Source organism: Rattus norvegicus, chromosome 5, assembly GCF_036323735.1.
Source record: "Rattus norvegicus strain BN/NHsdMcwi chromosome 5, GRCr8, whole genome shotgun sequence".
Lineage (NCBI taxonomy): Eukaryota > Metazoa > Chordata > Mammalia > Rodentia > Muridae > Rattus > Rattus norvegicus.
This window is the reverse complement of record NC_086023.1, coordinates 128,599,379-128,622,760: the sequence shown is the minus strand read 5'-3', so window position 1 is coordinate 128,622,760 and position 23,382 is coordinate 128,599,379. Positions and strand designations below refer to the sequence as shown.

The 23,382-nt window shown below is 44.1% G+C and overlaps 1 protein-coding gene across 7 annotated transcripts in view; it reads left to right on the top strand.

The window, feature by feature from the left end:
- Positions 1 to 23,382, top strand: part of Zfyve9 (zinc finger FYVE-type containing 9) — a 159,016-nt gene extending 135,634 nt beyond the window's left edge. For 5 of the 7 annotated variants that reach the window (XM_063287713.1, XM_063287714.1, XM_063287711.1 and 2 more), the window contains 6 exons: positions 3,896 to 4,046; positions 7,716 to 7,796; positions 12,670 to 12,832; positions 15,543 to 15,648; positions 18,799 to 18,975; positions 21,408 to 21,966. In XM_063287713.1, the coding sequence (XP_063143783.1) occupies positions 3,896 to 4,046; positions 7,716 to 7,796; positions 12,670 to 12,832; positions 15,543 to 15,648; positions 18,799 to 18,975; positions 21,408 to 21,569 (840 nt within the window). In that variant the 3' untranslated portion in view covers positions 21,570 to 21,966. 7 annotated transcript variants of the gene reach the window in all.

Below are 23,382 nucleotides of genomic sequence, written 5' to 3'. Positions count from 1 at the left end.
GGCTTAGCAGTTAAGAACACTTTCTGCTTTCGTGTAGACACAACTACACATAATTAAAAGTAACTTTTAAATTAGAAAATAAATTAACCTTTGAGGGCTTCCTAGAATGCTGCCTAGTATGTGGGAAGATCAAAGTTTGGTCCCCAGCAGCACATGAAGCAGGAATGGTGGCACACGTCTGTAATCCCAGGACTCAGAAGGTAGAGGCAGGAAGATGAAAAGCTGAAGATCATTGGCTGCACACCACTGAGGCCAGCAAATATCTACTTTAAAACTTACAAACAGAGCTGTGGGGTAATGACTTCAGGTTGTATTGATGCCTACAGTTTAATCAGGGAGGCGAAGGTTTACACTGTGAAAACTGTAAGAGGTGCAGAAAGAAGCTGAAGAACAACTAGATATGCAGATGACCTCATGTCCCTGAAACTCCAAGCCGACACAGTCACACTGCTCAGCATGCTCTGCAGAGTTCATAGAAACCTCACATTTTCACAGCCTTTCTTTGAAAAATAAAAACACCAATACTTGACATTCAGGGAAGTGTAATGGGTCTCAAATAACAATTCTGAAATGGTTTTAGAGATGGAGAATAAAGCTTGAATAAATCTTTAAAATGTATTACAAGGGTATACAGTGCTGTGCTGGCACAGAATAGAGTTTAGGCCTGAGAAATCCTTGTACGTGTGGTCAGTTGGTGTGAACAAGGGTGTTGTGGATACCAAATGGCAAGGGACATGTTTCCACAGATGGCTCTAAAATAACTGAATTTCCACACAGAAGAGAATGATATTGTACCCCATCCCTCCTCAGATTATATACAAATCAACTCAAATGAACCAGCAAGCATGGTCTGAAACCTCTCTTCCTACTGGACATAATAGTTTTTATATAAGCCTAGTTTCACCTTACACTAAGAATGTCATGAGAGTGTGGGTTAATTCTGCCACTTGTCGAGTAGATAGTGAAACACAAAAGCTTTGGACTCCAAAAACAAAGAATCCTCTGGTTCTACAACATAGTCATAGCACCATTCTCTTTTGTATATCATCTGACTCACAAATCTACTCAGGTCAGGTTACACATCTTATGCATCTCATACTTCTCGTGCTGACTCATCCTGCTGACGCAGAATAGAAGGGATATGGGAAGGGAGGAAGCCCCTCACTCTGAAGTTTAGTTAGCCTTTCCTAGTGCCTGGCAGTCAAAAAACTGAAACACAGCTGATAGTTTGCTAAACACATCTCAAGCAAGGATGTTAAAAACAAGTGAATTTTGCTTACATGGAGCCAGAATCAAAATGGACCAGCAAACTAAATAAACGTAGTAAAACCATAAAGTTATACAGTATGACCCCAGCACCGGGAGGCAGACAAGAGGGTTAAAAGACAAAGCAGTTTTCTGCCGCATGGCTGTGGAGTGAGTTGGAAGCCAGCCTGAACTACATGAGACAATATCTCATAACCCTTGCCCCTGCAGAAATAAAAGAGAACAGGCATATAACTCAACAGCAAAAAGTAAAAAATGTCATCACAGTATGAGCAAAGGGCTGTGTCTTGGGCACTGTTTTGTTGCTGTGAAGACACTATCTCCAAGGCAATTCTTATAAAAGAAAGCATTTAATTGAGGACTCAGATATTTATTTTATTTTCATCATGGTGGGGAACTTGGTGGCATCTTGGCAGGTGCTGGACCAGAGAGGTACACCCTGGTCTGTAGTCTGAGAAACAGTCTCTGGGGTTGGCATGGGTTTTTGAAACCTCAAAGCTCATCCCCAGTGATACACTTCCTCCAACAAGGCCACATCTCCACATCTTTCTAATCCTTTCAGATAGTGCTATACTCTAGTGACTAAGAATTAAATATATGAGCCTATGTGGGCCATTCAAAGCACAACAGACTATATAGTTATTTTTCAAAGATAGGGAGTCTTTCTCTCTCTCTCTCTCTCTCTCTCTCTCTCTCTCTCTCTCTCTCTCTCACATACACACACACACACACACACACACACACACACACACACACACTCTTTTTTAAAAAGGAAGTACTGAGGTGGGTGGTGGTAGCACACACCTTTAATCCCAGCACTCAAAAGGCAAGAGGCAGGCAGATCTGTGAGTTCAAGGCCAGCCTGGTCTACAGGGCAAGTTCCATAACAGACAGCACTACAGAGGGAAATTCTATCTCAAACAAATAAACAAAACCAAAAGAAAAACAAACCCTGTTATATGTTATAATTTGAATGAGCCTTCAAAACATTGTGCTGATGGCTAGAGATGTGGAGTGGTGGCTTGGCGGTTAGGAGCATTTGTTTTGCAGAGGACCCAGGCTCAGTTCTAAGTAGCCACATATTAGTTCACAACTATTCACAACTCTAGTTCTAAGGGAGTTGGCTTTTTCTTCTACCCCCACAGACACCAGCCACACACATGGTACATATACATATATTCAGACAAAGCACAATTCACATAAAAATAAATATAAAAAATAAAAAACCAAATGCTGAGTGAGCATAGCTAGATTGATGGTCACATTTTGTGTGGTTTAGTTTACATGAGTACTGGGGATGGATGAATGCATAGAAACAGAGCAGATGAATGGGTACAGGAAGGAAATGGTGTTGCTACTTACTATAGAGAAAGAAACAGAGACTGTAACAAGCTTCAGATTAATTGTTGAAAGGATAGGGCATTAAAAAAGAGCAGTAAGTTAAACAGATGTAAAAACATAAAGGAAAAACAGGGGAAAGGAACATTAACTTAATCTTGCTGGAGTTTAATATCCAGGGAAGTTTGGTCTTTTTAAAAGAAAATGGCCCAGGAACTTTCTTTTTCTCGTGTGTGCATATGCCTGTGCACATGCAAACACCAAAGCAGGATGCCATGTGTCCTGCTCTGTCACACTCCACAGAACCTAATGGCCACGAAGTCCCAGCAAACCCCCTGCCTCTGACCCTCCTACACACAGGAGTTACAGACGGTCATAACCATCCCTACCTTTTCATCACAAGTGCTGGGATCTAAAACTCAGGTATTTACACTTGCCCAGTGAGTGCTCCAGGCAACCACATCCCTAGCTCCCCAGGTGCTTTTCCGTGCTACATTTATCTTTTTTAAGATTTATTTATTTATTTTATGTATGTATGAATGAGCACACTGTAGCTGTCTTCAGACACATCAGAAGAGGGCATCGGATCTCATTATAGATGTGGTTACTGCGAATTGAACTCAGGACCTCTGGAAGAGCAGTCAGTGCTCTTAACCGCTGAGCCCTTTCTCCAGCCCTCAAGTTAAATTTATAGTTACCACCTTTACTGTTTTGAAAAGGATTCAACTGAACATTAAAATTCATTAAAGAACTCAAACATATGTTATTAAAATTAACTAAATGAATTTCATAAATGTCTGGAGAAAAGTCTCAGTTTTGATGTTGAAGAATGTGGAAGATGCAGTTAAACTGGGACATTCTTCTAGAAATAGAATTTTAGGGTGTGTGTCCTCACAGAATGCAGCGGACTAGGAGAAACTACACTTAACTGAACTAGTTTGTGTTAATTGGATTCAGTAAACTTGGGAAAGACAAAACAGTTGGACATGGTGATGCACACCTTCAATCCTAGCACTCTGAAGACAGGCAGGTGGGTGTCTATGAATTCAAGGGCAGCCTGGTTCACATAGGAGTGCGACCATGTCTCAAACAACAGCAACAGCAACAGCAACAGCAACAACAACATAAATGCAAAATATGCATTGGTTATATGTCTAAATTACATAGGGAGCTTAATGTATTTCTAAACTAATTGTGACTGACTTTTTGTCTTTGAGAAGGTGGTAGTTTACCACATTAGAAAAATTGCCCTTTCTTGCAAAATAAGATTTGCCCTCCTCTTTGATTGCAGATGATGAAAGCCATGAACAAATCCAATGAGCACGTCCTGGCAGGAGGTGCCTGCTTCAATGAAAAGGCAGATTCTCATCTTGTGTGTGTACAGAACGATGATGGGAACTATCAGACCCAGGCCATCAGTATTCACAATCAGCCCAGGAAAGGTAAACAGTCAAACTACTGGAGGAGTCTTTCACTCATTCATTCATTCATTCATTCATTCAATCAAAAGGTTTATTATTATACATGTATGGGTGTTTTGCCTACATTTTTGTCTGCTTCCACCAAAGTCCAGAAGAGTGCACTGGATCCCCTGGGTCTAGAGCTCCAGACATTGCAAGCCAACCACAATGGGTCCTGTGGAAGAACAGCTAATGCTCTTAACCACTGAACCATCTCTCCAGCCCCTACTCTATTTTAATTATTAAAGTTTGTAGCAGGGTCCCACCATCTACTGCCAGCTGACCTGGGATTCATTATGTGCATTAGGCTGGCCTCTGCCTAATGAGTCGCTGAGATTAAAGGTGCCATCACAGCTGGCACAGTGGAGATGCTTTAGAACAGGTTATTCTGTTGAAGTATTGGATGTCCCACATCCCCACCACTGACTTTATAGTAGATATATGACCACAAATTAACTTTTTTCAAGTATATTTTGAGGATTAGTTTTCCTACTCAAGTAGCTATCTGGCTCTTTGAGTCTTAAAATTTGCAAAAGGAATCTTTGTTATAGTGGGAATCTTTTTTTTTTTTTTAAACTGTCAGGGCTGGAGAGATGGCTCAGCAGTTATGCGCCCATACAGCTCTTTCCTTTTTTCATTCACTCATCCTTTTATTTGTTTTTCAAGACTGGGTTTCTCTGTGTATTCTGGGCTGTTCTGAAACTTGCTTGAGATCTTCCTGCCTCTGCCTCCACCTCCCAACTGTTGGGGTTAAAGGCAAATGTCACCACACCTGGCTCAGTACAGCTCCTTCAGAAGACATTTATTTCCTGCACCCACACAGGGCACGGGGAGCCACCTGTAATCCAACCCCAGGGGAATCCAGTGCCTCTGGGCCCTACATGTACCTGCACGATCTCACATGTGCAGGCACACTCACAGTCTCTCCCTCCCTCCTCTCTCTCTCTCTCTCTCTCTCTCTCTCTCTCTCTCTCTCTCTCTCTCACACACACACACACACACACACACACACACACACACACAATTTAAATAGTAAAAAGTAAATATTTTTAAAAGAAAATATAAGAGCTGTCTTCAGATACTAACGGGCCAGCATCGGTACCTGAAACTGAGACTAGGCTCTGTATTGAGAGTAAGTGTACTTCAGAGATGCAGATGAATCAGCTCATTTGCACCTAAAGGAAGACTTTGGTTCTGAATGTGGGCTCACCACTTACAAAGGAAGACTACTGTCAGATAGGGCTTCCGACCTGAAATCTTGTTCCGATCACAGTACCCAAAGTGTTCCTCCAGTCCTGTGATTTGAAATGGTCACATTGTCAGGTCTGGTGCGGTGTAGAGAGATCCTGTCTCAAAACAGTTATGTATGTAGAGGTAGGTAGGTAGGTAGGTAGGTAGGTAGGTAGGTAGGTAGGTAGATAGATAGATAGATAGATAGATAGATAGATAGATAGATAGATAGAATGATAGATGGAGTATTTATATAAAGTCTTAAATCTGGAAAACCTGTGTTAAATCATTTTAAGCCATTTGACACTTTGCCTTCAGTCTTTTGACAGCTGATGCTTGTCTGGTTTTCTCAAGAGAAGGATGATGTCTAACTCTTCCCAAATTTTTTCAACCACAAGCTTAATTTCCTTCCAAGTTCCTACTAAAACAATTCCTTTTGTTGCTCATGTGTTTTGAATCATTCCTTATGGAAGATTATAAATTAGCTACTTCTTTTTTTATGTGGAAATAAAGATTCAGTTAATTCTCTAATAGCTACACAATCTAGAACCATTAAGAAAGAAGGTGGCTAAGGTTGGAACGCAGTTGCAGAGTGGATAGCTAACAGATATGAAGCCTTAGAAATAATACTGTACAGAGAGCCAGATCCGACATTTGATTCATGGTTTGTAATTCTGAGAGCTGTCCAGAGGTAGGATGCTTACCTTGTGTCTGCATCTGACAAAGGCTGGATCACTACCTTATAGGATTAATCAGTGGGAAACTGGATTAGTTCAGTCCAGTCTAAGGTGTAGGAAAATAACCAGGTGGTGGTGCACGCCTTTAATCCCAGCACTTGGGAGGCAAAGGCAGGTGGATCAGAGTGAGTTCCAGGACAGTCAGGGCTACACGGAGAAGCCATTTCATGAAAAAGCCAAAAAGGAGGTAGGAAAATAAGAGCAGTTATAGTGAAGCTTTTGTGAAACTAAATATGATTGCAAATTCTTTAGATTTTTGGAGAGATAGTGGTAGTTCATGTGAATGTGTGCACTTGTATATGTGCTTAACGTAGTACATTTCCATATGGAAGCCAGAAGTCAGCATTAGGTGTCTTCTTTGATGGCTTGCTTACTGTTTTTGTGTGTTTTTAACATGTATTTATCATACTTGTGTGTGGGTCAGAGAACAATTTGAGAGAATTGGTTTTTTCCCTTCCAACATATGGGTTCCAGGGATAAAAATCAAGTCCCCAGATTAGCAGCAAGAGCCTTTACCTATTGAGTCAACTAGCCAGCCTCAGACTGTTTTTTGAGATAGGCTCTTTCACTGAACCTGGAGCGGCTAGACTAGCTGGCCAGTGATTCCTGGGAGCCGCTCGCCCCTGTCCCCTAGCTGGAATTACACAGGAACACTGTTATGGATGCAGGGGAGCCAGACTCTGGTGCTCACGTTCTCTGCTAACTAAGCTATCTTCCACCCTAAATATTTATTCTAAATAGGCCTTTAAAATAACTCTACGAGGGAAGTGGGGATGCACGCCTTTAATCCCAGCACTCAGGAGCTGGAAGCAAGTTGATCTCTGTGAGTTTAAGACCAGCCTGGTCTACGGGGTGGGTTCCAGGACAGCCAGAACTACACAGCGAGACCCTGTCTTAAATAGGCAAATAAAAACACCAAACAGACAGACAAAATAATTCTACTTGGCAGATGAAGTAGCTAACAGACCTCATCTTACTCCTCAGTGACAATGCTCAAATAGAAAACAGAAAATTTGGAAATTGGTAGATAAAGAGTTACAACCTTTTCTGTGACAAGCCAGATGTTAATATTTAGACTTAACAGTGTTTGCCACCATCTATTTAGAAGTATAGTACTGGGGTTGGGGATTTAGCTCAGTGGTAGAGAGCTTGCCTAGCAAGTGCAAGGCCCTGGGTTCAGTCCCCAGCTCCGAAAAAAAAAAAAAAAAAAAAAAGAAAAGAAGTATAGTACTGGGCTGCCCTAGAAAATATGTAAGCAAGTAGACCCGGCTTTGTTCCAGCAAACATTTCAGAAATGTGCTGCAAGCCAAGCTAACCATAGGACCTGGCCATAAATTTTTTCATAAAATTTGTAAAAAAAATTTGTAAAAATTTTTTGTAAATTTTTTTTCTTTTTTTCAGAGCTGGGGACCGAACTCAGGGCCTTGTGCTTGCTAGGCAAGCGCTCTACCACTGAGCTAAATCCCCAACCCCTTGTAAATTTTTTAAAGAAGTTTTGTAAAATGCTTTGATTTTTGATTGAGAAAGAGAGCAGCAGGAAAGAGAATTAATTGTATCGTCATTCTTTCACACACCTGTTTTGTTTTCCGTATAATGATACCTAGGATTCCCAGTTTGTCTCTATCGTTCTCATTGCCCGTCTCAGCAGTCTGCCTTCACTAACCTAGGTTTCTGCTTGTTGCAGTGACTGGTGCCAGCTTCTTCGTGTTCAGTGGCGCACTGAAGTCCTCTTCAGGGTACCTTGCCAAGTCCAGTATTGTAGAAGGTAAAGGATGAATGGTTTATTCCACATGCCTCAGTTTGATCCTGATCTTACAGCTGAAAAATGGGACCACTGAGAGGGCATGAGGACTGTGGGTGTAGTTCTGGTGGGGGAAAGATTGCCTCAGTGTACAAACCAGATGTGGTAGACCAGACCTGTAATCCAGCACTGGGGAAATGGAGGCATGAGCTTAAGTTCACGCTGGAGAGTTCAAGGATAGTCTAGGCTACATGAAACTGTGGGGTGGGGTTAGATACCTGCTGTAACTTTTTTTTTTTATTTAGAGATATACCATTCTTCAGCAGATTAAAACTGTCACAAGAGTTGGGTATAGTGGCATGTGCTTGTACTGCCAGCTATCAGGAGGCCGAGGCAGGGAGCTCCCTGAACACAGGAGTTCCAGAGCAGTCTAACCAACAGAGCAAGAAAAACAGGGAAACAAATCTCTGGCATGCCTAGTTCTCCAATGACAGGACTCAGTACCGGTGCCACAGGCACTTGTGAATTGTTAGAGATAGCCATTCGCACATCTGATATAGAATGCCTAGGGCAATGCCATAGATACCGTATTTCAGTATAAATGATGTCACTCCCACCTATCCACAGAATATACCACTATCCCTGAAGCACAAAATGAAGTGCGCTTGCTGCAGTCAGACATGGCACACCCCCAACATAATGAACACCTGGGAAAGACAGGCGAACAGGCTGTTTATCTTCATTTTGTCCTTGTTTATTGTACGTTGGTCTCGTTATTCCTTTTGGGTTTTTGAGACAGGGTTTCTCTGTGTAATAGCCCTGGCTGTCCCAGGAACTTGCTCTGTACAACATGTTTCCTGGAACTCACAGAGATCCACCTGCCTCTGCCTCCTGAGTGCAGAGATTAAAGGCTGCACCACCACCACCCATTTTGGCCTAGTTATTCTTATTGCATTACAAAACTACCCCAAAATTTGATGGCATAAAGCAGTTGTTTTTTATCGTGCCTGCTGACTCCTCTTGCTAAGGAATCTTGATAGGACACTACAGAGAATTTGATACTGCTCCATGACAATTGGCGTGACTTAAAGGCACAAAATTATTTCCTGGAAATGAGATAAAATTCCCTGAAGAAACTTTGACATATATGTCTAGGCCTGGGATGATTTGGAGACCAGGCGTGATCACGCACAAGTGTTCAGCAGCAGAGAAGAAGCTGCATTGCTCTTGTGCCCTGCCTGGAGACTTATGCAGTGTCCCTGCACAACACTCCGGTGCTGGCAGGGGCAAGGCCGCACCTTCTGATGAAGGAATATGGACCTACTGTGTCTTTAGATAATCACTGACTATCTGTGGCCGTGAGTTGGGGTTTTTACCTCCAGGAGGGAGGTTGGATTATACAGCTATAGTGGTTGGTTGGTTTGTCTGTCTTCTGAGACAGTGTCTCACTGTGTAGCCTTGGCTGACCTGGAACTGACATGTAAACTCTCATACCCTTGGCCTCACAAAGTACCACTTGGCTCAGCCACACTGTAACAGTTTTTAAACAGATGAGAATCATTTTAACAGAAATGATGATGTTGACTTACAATTTAACACTTTACTAAGTAGAAAGCAGATTATTACTGGGAATGTGTGTTATAGTAAAATACATTTTTACTACCTTAAAATATACTAAACATTCCTGCTTTAAGCAACTATTAAGCTTGAAAAAAATAAGTTTACAGCACATTTTTGATATTTTGCTTACTAGTTGTAACATAACAAGTGGGGGAAACTGAACAAGATGAAACTACGGGTCTCCTGTACTTTTCAGGTTGGCTTTGAAGACACTGTGCAGCCAAGGATGACCTTGGACCTATATGTGGTCGTATGGTCTCCCTGTCTCTACCTTCCGAGTGCTGGGATTACAAGTGCTTGCCAGCAGCATGCCCAGTGTGAGAGCTTCTGAATGGCGTCTGTGAGACTGTTAGAGAGCTGTGTAGTGTGTAGTCACTTTTTTTTTTTTTTTTTTTTTTTGGTTCTTTTTTTTGGAGCTGGGGACCGAACCCAGGGCCTTGCGCTTCCTAGGTAAGCGCTCTACCACTGAGCTAAATCCCCAGCCCCGTGTGTAGTCACTTTGCTGCTATGTCTCTCAGGGGAGGCACAGCATGAGCCCAGCTCTGCTGCTGTAAGGTATTGCAGGTCTTCAGCTCAGGGGAAGTCTCAGATTTTATTATTATTTTTTTAATTTTCGTTATTTTTTAAAAATTATTTCTTTTACATGTGTAGGTGTTTTACCTGTGTGTATGTATGTGTGCCACATGCATGCCTAGGACCCAAAGACTTCATAGGAAAGTGATAGGTTTCCTGGATCTGGGGTTTCAGATGGTTGTACACCACTCTGTGGGTACTGGAGATTGAACCCGGCTCCTCTGGAAGAGAGGGAAATGTGCTTAACCACTGAGCCACTCTCCAGCGCTGTCATTGTCTTTTGAGATAAGGTCGTACTGTGTAGTTCAGGCAAGCCTGGAACTTGCTATGTAACACACTTTGACTTGAGCTCAGGGTCCTCAGTCCTTAGAATCTCAGATGCTGGGCTCACAGGAGTGTGCCACCATGCTTGGCTGACATGTTTGTTTACACAGCTTTCTCCAAGGCTCATCTAAAAACATCCCTGGGCTGTGAGGTGGCTCAGTGGTAAAGACCTGCCACTGAGCCTGATGCCCAGAGACTCACATGGTGTAAGGAGAAAGAACTGACTCCTGGAGTCGCCCTCTGACCCCGGGAACACTGTCATCTACATATATCCTCAAGCAAATAAATGTAGTTAATAACATTCTTTTTTAAAACTATTTTTAAAATTTATTGGTTGATAATTCCATGCACATATCTAAAATATATCTTGAACATATCCACTGCCCACTCTTTCCAGACTCCTCCCCCAGCGTCAGTTGTCTGAGACAAGGTATCGTGTAGCTCAGGCCGGCCTTGCGTTCAGTGTGCAACAGAAAATCCTGAAATCCTGATCCTCCTGTCTTTGTTTCCTAAGTAAAATCATTCCTTTTTGAAAGATGGTTTCCAATAGGCCTCCCCAGATAATTTTACGTGTATTTATACATACTGGCTTTGATCTTTTTTGGTAAGTTTAGTAAAACAGTGAGTAAAGTGATGCATATTTTACAACCAGATCTCACAATTCCAACTGTACAGTGAATGATTAGAAATTGTTGGGGACAGGGGTTGGGGATTTAGCTCAGTGGTAGAGCGCTTGCCTAGGAAGCACAAGGCCCTGGGTTCGGTCCCCAGCTCCGGAAAAAAAGAAAAAGAAAAAAAAAAAAAAGAAAGAAATTGTTGGGGACAGAGTTGGAGAGGACATGTAACTGTAGGTCCAGGAGATCCTGTGCCTCTGTTTACTGTGGGCACCTGGAGTCATAGTTACATGCATAGTACCCACCCAACACATGCATGCACATGTACACACATATAATTATGCATGCACACACACAGAGTACACATCCGACACATAATAGCATGCACACTCAACACACATAATTTAAAAGTTTTTTAAATTAAAAAAAAAAAGAGGAAAGAAATTGTTGGGCCAGTGAGTGGGCTCAGTAGGCAAGTGACACTTGCACAAGCCTGACGGCCTGAGTTTAAACCCTGGAACCCATGGTAGAGAGAACAAACTGTCTCAGATTGTTCTCTGCATGTCACATGAGTGCTGTTGCACACATTTGCCTGCACTCGAACATGCATGTATCATATACACACAATAGAAATAAGTCTTTTAAAGGAAATTGCTGGAGAGCTGTCTCGGCAGTTCAGAGCACTGCCTGTTTTTGCAGAGGACCCATGGTCTGTTCTTAGCCCTCTCGAGGCCATTCTTAGTCAAACCACCACATTTAGCTCATTTCCAGCATGGTGAGAAGATGGAGGTGGGCAGGCTTGGGGCTGAGAGTTTGCACACTGATCAGCAAGCAGACGAGACAGAGAGACAGAGAGACAAAGACTGGGCCTGGCATGGGCTAACAGTTCATCATGGGGGCTAGAGAGATGGCTCAGTGGTTAAGAGCACTGACTGCTCTTCCAGAGGTCCTGAGTTCAATTCCATCTGTAATGGGATCCAATTCACTCTTCTGGTGTGTCTGAAGACAGTGACAGTGTACTCACATACATAAAAAATAAATTCTAAAAAATATATATACTTTTTAAAAAGTTGGTTTATCAGTAAGGGACTAGCATGCAAATATATGAGCCAGTGGGGGCCGTTTTCATCCAAATCACCACGGTAATTTTCGTTTGTTGGCTTTGATCTGTTTATTTTTGATAAAGTAGCTCATTATGTAGCCCTAGCTAGCCCAGAACTCTTTATGTATGTAGGCCGGGCTAGCTTCAAAGTAGATTCTCCTGCTTTATAACCTAAATACTGATATTAAAGGTCTGTACCACTAAACCTAGTCAAACTTTGTTTTATTTTATTTTTGTTTATTTTATTTAGTAATTTTAAGACAAACACTTATAGGACAGTCATATAGCAGGGAGAAGTTAAGAGAGATTTAGAAGCCAATACATACAGTCAGGGTGGTAACTGCAAGAAGGCAAACAGTAATAAAATACTCTATGAGGCTAAAGAGTAGCTCTGTGGTCATGTGTAAGTTTTCCCTCTCAGTAATCTCAGAAGAAACACGGAATGGGGTCTAAAAAGAAGCCAGCATTCTAACCTGGAGTGAACCCCCATTTGCCCCCATAGCTCCTTCAGTTAGAGTTTCAGCTCAAAACTGTGTCTGTTGGCTTTCAGAGCTTACGTTTAGTATCAGAGAATCTGCTGGACGCTAGGCACTGTGTCTCAGCCATTTCCTTCCCTGGCTTTGCACTGTTTCCATCTGTATTACTTTCATGCTGATACTCTTAGATGGCGTTATGGTCCAGATCACTGCAGAGAACATGGATTCCTTGAGGCAGGCACTGCGGGAGATGAAGGACTTTACCATCACTTGTGGGAAGGCAGATGCAGAGGACCCCCAGGAACAGATCCACATCCAGTGGGTGGACGACGACAAGACAGTTAACAAAGGGTAAGTGTAACCCTCAGAACCTCTAGGAGTCAACTCCAGGCTTTGTCTGCTGTGCACACTGCTGCTTCAGAGTTTGACTAAATGCCTGGCAATGAAAGAGGAGTGTAAAACACAAAATTTGTAATTTCTGGGTTTTTAGTTTAATTTCTTTTTCTTTTCTTTTTTTTTAAATTAATGTATTTTATTTATATGAATACACTTAGCTATCTTCAGACGCACCAGAAGAGGGCATCAGATCCCATTACAGATGGTTGTGAGCCACCATGTGGTTGCTGGAAACCTAATTCAGGACCTCTGGAAGAGCAGCCAGTGCTCTTAACCACTGAGCCATCTCTCCAGCCATAGCTTAATTTCTTTTAAAAAAATATCTATTTTTAATATTGTAAACAGTTATGTGTTTGTGTGGGGCACTGTACACATGACTGTGGGTGCCCACGGACACACTAACCTCAGATCCTCTGGATCTGGAATTACAGTGGTTGGGCACCACCTGTCCTGAATACCAGGAACCAAACCCAGGTTCTCAGCAAGTGCATACTTTTAGCCACTTGGCCACTGAGCCAGCCCCTGCCTTGATCTGTGAAGGATTCGCTGAGTGTATTTTGAGGGAAATCTGAGGCAGTGAGACAAAACAGGTCTTCTAGAGTTGCCTGAATGAGCTGTGGCCTTTTGGGTATCAAGCATCTTTGCTAATGCATTCCGTTTGAATAAGTCAGCACCATAAACTAAGACTTAGCAAGACTACTTAAAGCCGTCTTCTTGGACTTTAAACCCAAATTCTCCCTGGCTCATGGCAACTCCATGCTAATGTTTCACACCAAGACCTCAGATTCATCTTTGATACTTTTCTTTCTTTCTTTCATAACCCACAATTAACCTAACAGCAAATCCTGTTTGCCCTAATTCAGGATACATCCCAAATGACAGTGGCTTTCACCACCCAGACTGCCACCATATCAGCATTTGAAAAGCACCTTCCCCAGTTCAGATCACCTCAGTCTGGACAACTGCAATAGCCCCTGATGCTTCCCTGGTTTCTGGTTTCTTTCTCTCACTCTGGTCAGCTTCTAGTCTCTCCTAACACAGCTGCCAGCATGATGTCACTCTGCTGTTCAAACAACCAATGGTATCTAGTGTCTTTCAAGATTTAAAGTCATGTGTTACTCTAAGGACCTACATTTCTTGCTGTTCTGAGACAGAGTCTTACTCTTTAGCCCAAACTGGTGGAATTCTCTATGGCATCTAGGCTGAACTCCAACCAACAGCCATCTTCCTGCTCTGCTCCTTCACAGTGCTCAGCAAGACATGGCTTCTTACTTGAGCAGAGCTGTGCTCCTGCCCCAGACCTTCGCCCATGCCGCCCTCTTCCTCAGGATGCCTGCCCTGGATCAGTGCACCGTCCTCTTCACACAGTTCCCAGTGCCAGTCTGTGAGGGCCAACAGCTCTGGCCAACGTCCATTCTAACTCTGTTGACATTTCTCTCTTCATATACAGCAAAACTTCTGCTATTTCTTGTTCCCATTCCCCAATTTAGATTTCTCTTTTAAAATGTTTTCAACATTTATTTGGGGGATGAGAGGAGCTTGCTCCCCTGTAGGTAACAATTTTGTGCAGTTTTCCTTCACCTTTATGTAGGTTTTGGGGTCCAAACTCTTAAGTGGCCAGACCTGCATACAAGTACCTTTACCTGCTGAGCCATCTTGCTAGCCCCTGATTGAACTCTGGATGTGTGGAGAATTAAGAACAGGACCAGGCATGCTGGTACATGCCTTTAATCCCAGCACTCAGGAGGCAAACGCAGGTGGGCCTCTGAGAATGAGGCCAGCCAGGGCTACACAGTGAGATCCTGTCTTGAACAAACAAAAGAATCAAGAACACAAGATAGGTTTAAATATTGCTGAGAGGAGTGTAGAATCTTTGTAGCAATCAGTGTATGTTCTTTTTGTGGAGTAAATGTGTACCTCCACATGTTTAATTACTTGTTATGTTTTTAAAGGAGAACTAGCTGCCAACACTAATTCTGTTTAGGAATCTAAGAGTAATAAAATTGCACTGAAGAGAATTGTGATTATAGACATTGGTCTCCTTCACCCCGGCTCTCCAGCTTGCTCTCTCTCTCTCTCTCTCTCTCTCTCTCTCTCTCTCTCTCTTTCTCTCTCTCTGTCTCTCTCTCTCTCTCATTCGTTCATTCATTCATTCATTCGTTCATTCGTTCATTCAATGATGTCATTAGTGGACAATGAACTTGAGTTCCTCTGCTTTGTAAGCAGCCCACTTATCACTGAGCCAAATTCCCGGCCTTAAATAGTTCTTAACAAATTCTCATTAAATTCCTAAAAGTTCAAAGGAATGGTCAGTATCTGCAATACAGCACCCAAGGATGACATGTTGGACTCCTTCCCTCAGACTCACTCTCTAAGGCAGGTATGCAAAGAGGAGCATGGTGAGCATTGCTCTAGGGTCAGGACACAGTGGGGAGCCAGGCTGGGGCATGGAGCCATGCGTGTATTACAGGAACAAGAGCGGGGTGGCTGAGCAGCCTGCTCCATTACAGGAAACTGAAAAGGTTCCTGCAAGGTGTCTGCCTTTGCTCTGTGTGGATAGTCCTTTCCACCAGCATTCTGTGTCTTGCCATGATATGCCGCAGATGTCTTCAGCAAGGAACCCCAAAATGTGACATGATATCTCCTTCCCTTTTCTCTGTTGTAGTGTGGTGAGTCCTATAGATGGGAAGTCCATGGAATCTATAACAAATGTGAAAATATTCCATGGGTCAGAGTATAAAGCCAATGGAAAAGTCATCAGATGGACAGAGGTAAGGAAATGTCCTGCTCTCAGCGTAGCCTTTGCTAAGCCAAAAGCCCATTCTGTGCTGATTCAGGAGAACTAAGGCAGCAAGATGGGTCAGTAGGTAAAGGAGTCTCCAACAGCCTGGAGATCTAAATTGAGTCCTTGGGACCCACATGGTGGAAGAAAAGAAACAACTTTTATAACTTGACTTCTTAATCCCTCACACTCTACTTGGCACTCGTGTGACAAATACTCGTTAAAATAAATAAATAAAAAATGTTTAAAGAAAATTTTCTCTTTGATGAAAAAAAATCTTTTCATCTATCTATTCTGTTTAACTCCCTCTGATCTGCCTTAGCTGACTGGGAAAGAAAGTTCAAAACTGCAGCCTGCTGCACTCTGCTGTGTCTAATGTACTCATTTTCGTGCATTTACTTTGCAGTGCAAGTAGGGTGTGCCTCTGAGTGGAGCTCCGTGCTCCGTTCATCAGGAAGCCAAGGATCCCATACTCTACTTACTCATAGCCAAATCTCCCTTGCCTCACTTGGTCTTTAAGTGATGGCCAAGTCACAGCAAGATTTGTCAAAGCTAGAGGCAAACAAACAATGCAAGTTCCCAATTCTAAGTCAGATCTCGCCAGCTCCTAAGCTGCTGACCAGCTGTGCCCGCTCGCACCCGTAATCCCAGTACTTGGGAGGCTGAGGCAGGGAGATCACAGATTTGAGGCTGGTTGGTCTGCTAACATCCTGCATCAGCTACGTTTTTTAAAAGTCCTACAACACAATCCCTACCCCTAAGGCTTGGGAAAGTCTCAGAAGAAGGGCAGAAATATTTAAAGAGTCAGAGGACCAGCACTTCTGTTTGTGACAGGGAAGCTTTGTGGGATTTTAACAACATGGGTTAAGCAAGACCCATGTGATGACAGCATCAGTTGGCATGACAAAGTAGACAGGGAAATTTTACAAGGTGGTCCCAGACGAAGAGCTTTAGGCAGTTAATGCTGCTAAGTGAGGGAGACTCCATCTCCTCCAGGGACCAGAGTCCCTTCTAGGTGAAGCAGTTTCAGGTTGTCACCCCTAAGCACATGTGAGCAGCTGGAAATGACTCAGCAGGGTGTGTGTGTGTGTGTGTGTGTGTGTGTGTGTGTGTGTGTGTGTGTGTGCGTGTGTGTGTGCATGTGTGTTGCATGTGTGTGTGTGCATGTGTGTGTGTATGTGTGTGTGCGTGTGTGTGCATGTGTGTTGCATGTGTGTGTGTGTGCGTGTGTGTGTGTGTGTGTGTGTGTGTGTGTGTGTGTATGTGTTAGGGGGCAGGTCCTGGAGTCCTGGAGTAAATGCTTTGCCATGGAGCTACATGTCCAGCCACCATATATTTAGCATGGCCCCCTTTGGACCAGCATACTGGAATTGGTATATAACAATGTATAAACATTGTATATTTATACTTATTTTTATTTTAGATTTTGTCTTTATGTTGTTTATTCTTTATATCATCCAGAGAAGACAAGCTGATGCTTTCTGTATGCACAGAGGCAGAGTAGACATTATGGAATCTTTTGAAAACCAGACATAGTGATACATGCCGGTAATCGCAGTACTCAGGAGGCAGAGACATGAAGATTGTTGCCAGTTGACGGCCAGTCTAACCCTGACAGAGTGTGGGGGCGTGCCCCAGGCCAGCCAGGGCTACACAGAGGGATGAAGGAGGGAGGGAGGAGGGAAAGCAGGTCTGTTGAGAATCATCACAGCCTGTGAGCTATGAGCTGGCTCATGGCAGAATTCCATAAACCCTGACAATCTGAGCTTGATTTCCAGAATGCTTGAAAAGATGGAAGGAAGGACAGACTCCACAGGACACCACGTACAGTCGCAGGAGTCACCATCAGAAACATCATCTTGTTGGAAACACACTCTTTCGTTGGCCTATAGCTCAGCAATTCATCTAGACAGTGAGCCCCAAGGGTCCTCCTGTCCCCACCTCCCTAGCACTGGGATTGCCACGCTCTACATTCTGGGTTTTCAAGACAGGGTTTCTTGGCTCTCCTGGTAGTTATTCCTGTAGACCAGGCTACCCTTAAATTCAAAGATCCACCAGCCTATGTCTCCCAAGTATTGGCAATAAAGCCCTGTACCACTGCCTCCAGGGAACCAAACTCAGGCCTTCATTATATGAGGCAAGAACTTTACCAAGCCCAGAAAATGTTAAGTCCCTTGAAAGCTGCCTGGTAGTATGACTGACCCTGTAGACTCAGTCATACAGTAAGGTCATACTCTAGAGGGTAGTCACAGCGATGGCCTGTTTCTGTCTCCTAAGTGCTAGGATTGAAAGTAGGTACCACCATGCCCAGCTTGTCCGGTTTTTCCTTTTGACACAAGGTCTTAGGTATGTAGAACTGGCTGGCCTGGAACTCAGAGGTTTCCTACTGGAGGCCTTTTCAGTGCTAGGACTAAAGCTCTGCCCTGTGCCCAGACACTGCGCTCTCTTTATACACTTGAATCATCTGAGGAGCTGGATTCCCCAGTCTACAGTGACTTCTTTTAGACTCTTTTTTTTTTCAAATTGCCACATGCTGCATTGCCTTTTAGAGCACACTTCACTTGCACATGGTGGCCCAAGGCTGTGACCCCAGCACTTGGAATTGGGAAGATCAGGACCTTGATGACGTGATAAGCTTGGACAACATGAAGCCCTGTCTCAAAAAACAGAAAAGTGTACAGTATAAAATGGGAGCCTTTTAGGTTCTGCAAAGAAAGTGTCATGGCACAGTTGGCAGAGAGCAGACAGGGTGCTGCTGCTAGCGTGTGGGTGCAGAGACTGGCAAGCAGGGGTTGTCTTTGGTGCTACACTGTCCCTTTTAAAGATCTTATGTCTGTACATGTGGTGGCAGGCCCACCTATCATGGCACGTCTAATGTCTATCATGGTCAGAAGCCAGCTTTATGGACTAGGCTCTTTCTACCTTCACATGGGCTCCATGGCTGTGCAGTGTGTGCCTTTACCTGCTAAGCCATCTCTCCAGCCCTCAGGTAGTACTTTTCCTGGCCCCAAGGACTCTATTGTTGCTCTTCCCATCAGGTCGCCTTGTGCTGCTCACAGAGCGGGGTGCTCAGACACAAGGGTTGCTCTACTTGCTCACATCTGGGCAGCAGCTGAAAAGCCTCTTTGTTTGTGGACAGGTTTTCTTCCTAGAGAACGATGACCACCGTACCTGCCTGAGTGACCCTGCAGATCACAGCAGACTGACCGAGCACGTCGCCAAGGCATTCTGCCTGGCCCTCTGCCCCCACCTGAAGCTTTTAAAAGAAGACGGAATGACAAAACTGGGACTCCGTGTGACGCTTGACTCAGATCAGGTAAGATACATTTTGGGCAGCTTTTGTTGCGTCTTGAGAAGTGTTTGTTTTATTTGTTACTTTATCTGAGTTTTCCTGAGTCCTCTAGACGCTGCATCCTCCTGGTCTCCAGCTGTGTCACCCTCAGCCACATGCATCCCAAGGCATATCTTCTTTCTTACTGTAGGGTATGGGAGAGGCTGTGACGTGATACCTGAGACGAGCATGTGCCACCCTTAAATCCCCCATTCCCAACTGTCAGGTCCTGTTTGTTCTATAGCCCCTTAGGGACAGGTTGCAGGTGTCCCCGATATTGCCTTTCTTACTCAGCTGGACCAAGCCCCTGCTGACTGGCAGCTGCAGTGGCCACTGCCTAGTAAGTTTTCTTGCTGCCAGGATTTCCAGTTAGTGAGTAGTTTGAGCTATCTCCCCAACAATTTTCCTGTCACTGGACTTGACAGGTTTTTGCTTGTTTTGCTTTTGGTTTTTTTGGGTTTTTGTTGTTGTTGTTGTTGTTTTGTTTTTTGTTGTTTTTTTGTTTTGTTTTGTTTTGTTTTGTTTTTGAGACTGGATCGCACTATGTTGTCATGGCTGGCCTTGAACCCACAGAGATCCATCTGCCTTCTGAGTGCTGAGTTGAAAAGTGTGTGCCACCATGCCTGACTTGATGTTTTTATGTGCTTTTTGTATTAACAATCCAGTCCTCACCTCCTGACCCCCAGTTCCTTCTTCCTAGTGTTTGTGTCTGCCTGCCTCTCTCTCCCTCTCCCTCTCCTTTCCCCTACCCCTCTCTCCCTCTCCCTCCCTTTCCCTCTCCCTCTCCCTCTCCCTCTCTCGTTCCACTGGTCCTGCATGGGATGCTTGCAGTTTGCCAGCTCAGTCTTCACCCTCTGTCCTTAGTGCTGAATCATTAGAAATGGGCGTGGGAGGCTGGAATGAGGGCTGTGGTGTAATTAGAAATGGGCGTGGGAGGCTGGAGAGAGGGCTGTGGTATAAGTACCGTTGCTCAGTTCCCAGCACCTGCACGGTGGTTTACAGCCATCCTTAACTCCAGTTCTAGGGGCTCTGACCACCTCTTCTGGCCTCCTTTGGGCACCAGGCACATACATGAGGCATATTCATACATGCAGACAAAACAGTCACATACACATTTTAAAAAATACAATAATAGGGGTTGGGGATTTAGCTCAGTGGTAGAGCGCTTGCCTAGGAAGCGCAAGGCCCTGGGTTCGGTCCCCAGCTCCGAAAAATAGAACCAAAAAAAAAAAAATACAATAATAAGTTTATTTTTAAAGAAGGAATGAACGTGGGCTCTTGGGTCAATATCCCTCTGAGCAGTAATTAATTCTGCCACAGACACACTTCTTTCCTGAGTACTGGCTTGGGGAAATCTGGCTTTTCATTGCAGAATTTAATCAAATAGCTGACCAGGGCAGGGTGAGCGGTTCTGCGTCTGGCTTCGTTTCCTCACTAGGCATCGTCAGCTCCTATTTACTTTCACTTACGGTCTGGTCCTAAGCTGCAAGGGGCTTATCTGTGGCTGGGGCTGTAGCTCACCTAGCATGCATGACGCCCCAGAATTGACCTCAGCACCACATAAACTGAGCATAGTGGGGTACACTTGTAACTTAGTATTTCAGAGGTGGAGACTGAAGGAACAAAACCTTAGGATCATCTTTGACTACCACATAGTCTGAGTTATATGAGACCCTGTCACAGGACAGCAACAACAAAACAAACAATAAAGCAACAGTAACAAAAACCAGGCTGGCAAAATGGCTCAGCGGGTAAAGGTCTCCTGCTGTCAAGCTTGACAACCTGAGGTCAGTCCCCATAGCCCATGTACTCAAGAGAGAACTGACTCCTAAGATTGTCCTGTGATCTCCACATGCATGTCGTGGCACATGTACTACCCACCATACATGCACACACCCACACCCACACCCACACCCACACATAAAATGCAGGTTAGAAAAAGCAAGTCTATCTGAAGCCATGCTTCCATCTCACAGCGCTGAGAGCATGCGGAGAGAGGCTCCCTCACAGGAACTATGGGTAGCAAGCATTTTTCTGCTAGATTTGCGACCCTCTCGAGGGAAAGGCCCTTTATTTTTGAATTTGTTTTCAGTTGCTCAAAATATGGTGCACTGGTGACTGCATGGGCTGAAGTTAATCTTTGTTATGTTTCTCTTTAACTTCACAACCAGAGCCTGAACTATCATCTGACCCACCATTTTTCTTCCCAGGAAATAGACATTAAGGGACCAGCCAAAAGTCTCACTGCTATCAAGTGGCCAGGGTGGATGGTAGATGATGATAAACAATAAAAAGACGAGGAAGAATATGTGTGCTCTGGCATTGTCTATCTCATGGCAAAGGATGTGCTATTTCCCGCTTGGCCTCTGCAGAGTTCCCCTGCCTGGTGACCTGTCATGCCTTTGTCTCTGTGGTAGGTTGGCTATCAAGCAGGGAGCAATGGACAGCCCCTCCCCTCGCAGTACATGAAGGATCTGGACAGTGCCTTGGTGCCTGTCATCCATGGAGGAGCCTGCCAGCTCAGCGAGGGCCCGGTCGGCATCGAGCTCATCTTTTACATCCTGGAGAACATCGCGTAGATGGCACTCCGTCTGTTCTGTTCAGACCTGCAGCAGCAGTCATATCCAAACCATTTGCACTTTAAAACTGGAAGATTAAGCTTTTGTTAACACTGTTAGGAGGGAGGGTATGGGGTGGGAGTAGGACTTAGGGGAAAAGGGGTGGGGAGGGTGGTTGGGGGACAGATGATCCATGATTCTAAGTCTTCTATGCATTCTCCAAGAAGACCTGGGCAGCTTCCTACTGCACAACAGATATGCTATCTTTGCAGCTAACTCCCTTCTGTTACTGTCTAGACAAGAATTCTGCTCCTCTCTTACGATGACTTCCGGTCATGTGCTCAGATGAATGCTCATATGGGTACAGCCATCACCAAGGTCACGGTGGGGGAGAAAGGAAATAAACAATGAATCATCACTTTTGCACTTTCTGTACAGAGTTGACAAATAACGAATGCCATGCTTATGGTCCTGGTTACACCCCAGCGTTGATCAAGGAGAATTCATGTTTATTTGTTCAGATTACTAATTGAATCAAACCAAAGGGGTTCGGGTCTGTTTGCCACCGGAGGGCATTTGGAAAGAGAATCTGAGTGACAGCTAGCCAAGGACACCCAGGGCATTTTTATTTACTGTACAACAGAAGTATTTTTAAAGAACTTTTACTAAGAAATCTCTTAGAACTCCAGGAAAATTATACCTATTTAAAAAAAGTGTCCTCTTTTCTACAGCCCCATGTACACACTCACACACTAACAACTTTGCCCATTTAGTTTGTCAGTGCTTATCTTTCCCCTCCTCTATAAAACTGAGGTATTTCAGACTAAGGTGCATACAACACAGCCCCTGAGCCCTTTACAGTAGACATTTATTCCTTGTCCAAACAGGACTAAAGTCAAGGTCACAGTGTCTGGAGGCTCTAACCTCACTCCTGCTAGAACCTTTGAGAGCCATTCTTCAACAGAGAACTTCCAGGCTAGGGTCAGATGCTGCACATAGCTTTAGGCTTGGCTTCCTCTCCTTGTGCCATGGATATTGTTTTGTGAGTACAGGCCCTCACATTTGTTTGGTTTTAGCAGAAAATACCTCATTTGAGTTTGCATTCTTGGCCAGAATCCCTTGATACCCATCTGCCTTTCAGAGACAGTGGCAGCTCTCATCATTGTTCAGCGTCTAGCGTCCCTGTGCGTTTGCCCTTTAGTGGTGACTGATATATGCAGAGTACTTTCCATCTATGCAAATACCCTGCTCCCCAAAGCTCCCCTTAGGTCAGCACCACCGATGTTTCGGCCTGCACTGACCTTTTCCCAGGACTGCTGTAAGGTAGCTTTTTAGTTCCGGCATGCCCTTTCTTTACCAGCTGGGTTTAATAATCTCAAAATAAGCAAGCCCACCCTTCCCTCTTTGTCCTGTTATTTGTGTGATCTTCATGTTGGTCCTGTGGAGTTCTCCTGTCTTCATCTTGTACTCAGGTGGTCTCATCTTTGGCTGAGTTGAACAACTTCAAGCTGGTTCATGCACCCTTTCCGTGACATCCTTAGGTTTAATCCTTCCTGTCTAGCCTAACAAGAAACTCCAGGCAAACCTTGCACCCCTGCTCCAAGCTTGGAATCACTTTATCTCCAAGCAGCCCTTTAACTGGAGTACGGGAAACAAAGGTCTGGTTCACTGAAGACATATGTGATACTGATTTTTTTTTTATTTTTTTTGAGACGCGGGTTCTTTGCATAGTCTTGGGTGTCCTGGACTGGCTGGCCTTGAACTCACAAGCGATCTGCCTGCCTCTGCTTCTGCCTCCCAAGTGTTGGGATTAAAGTTGTGTGCCATCATGCTC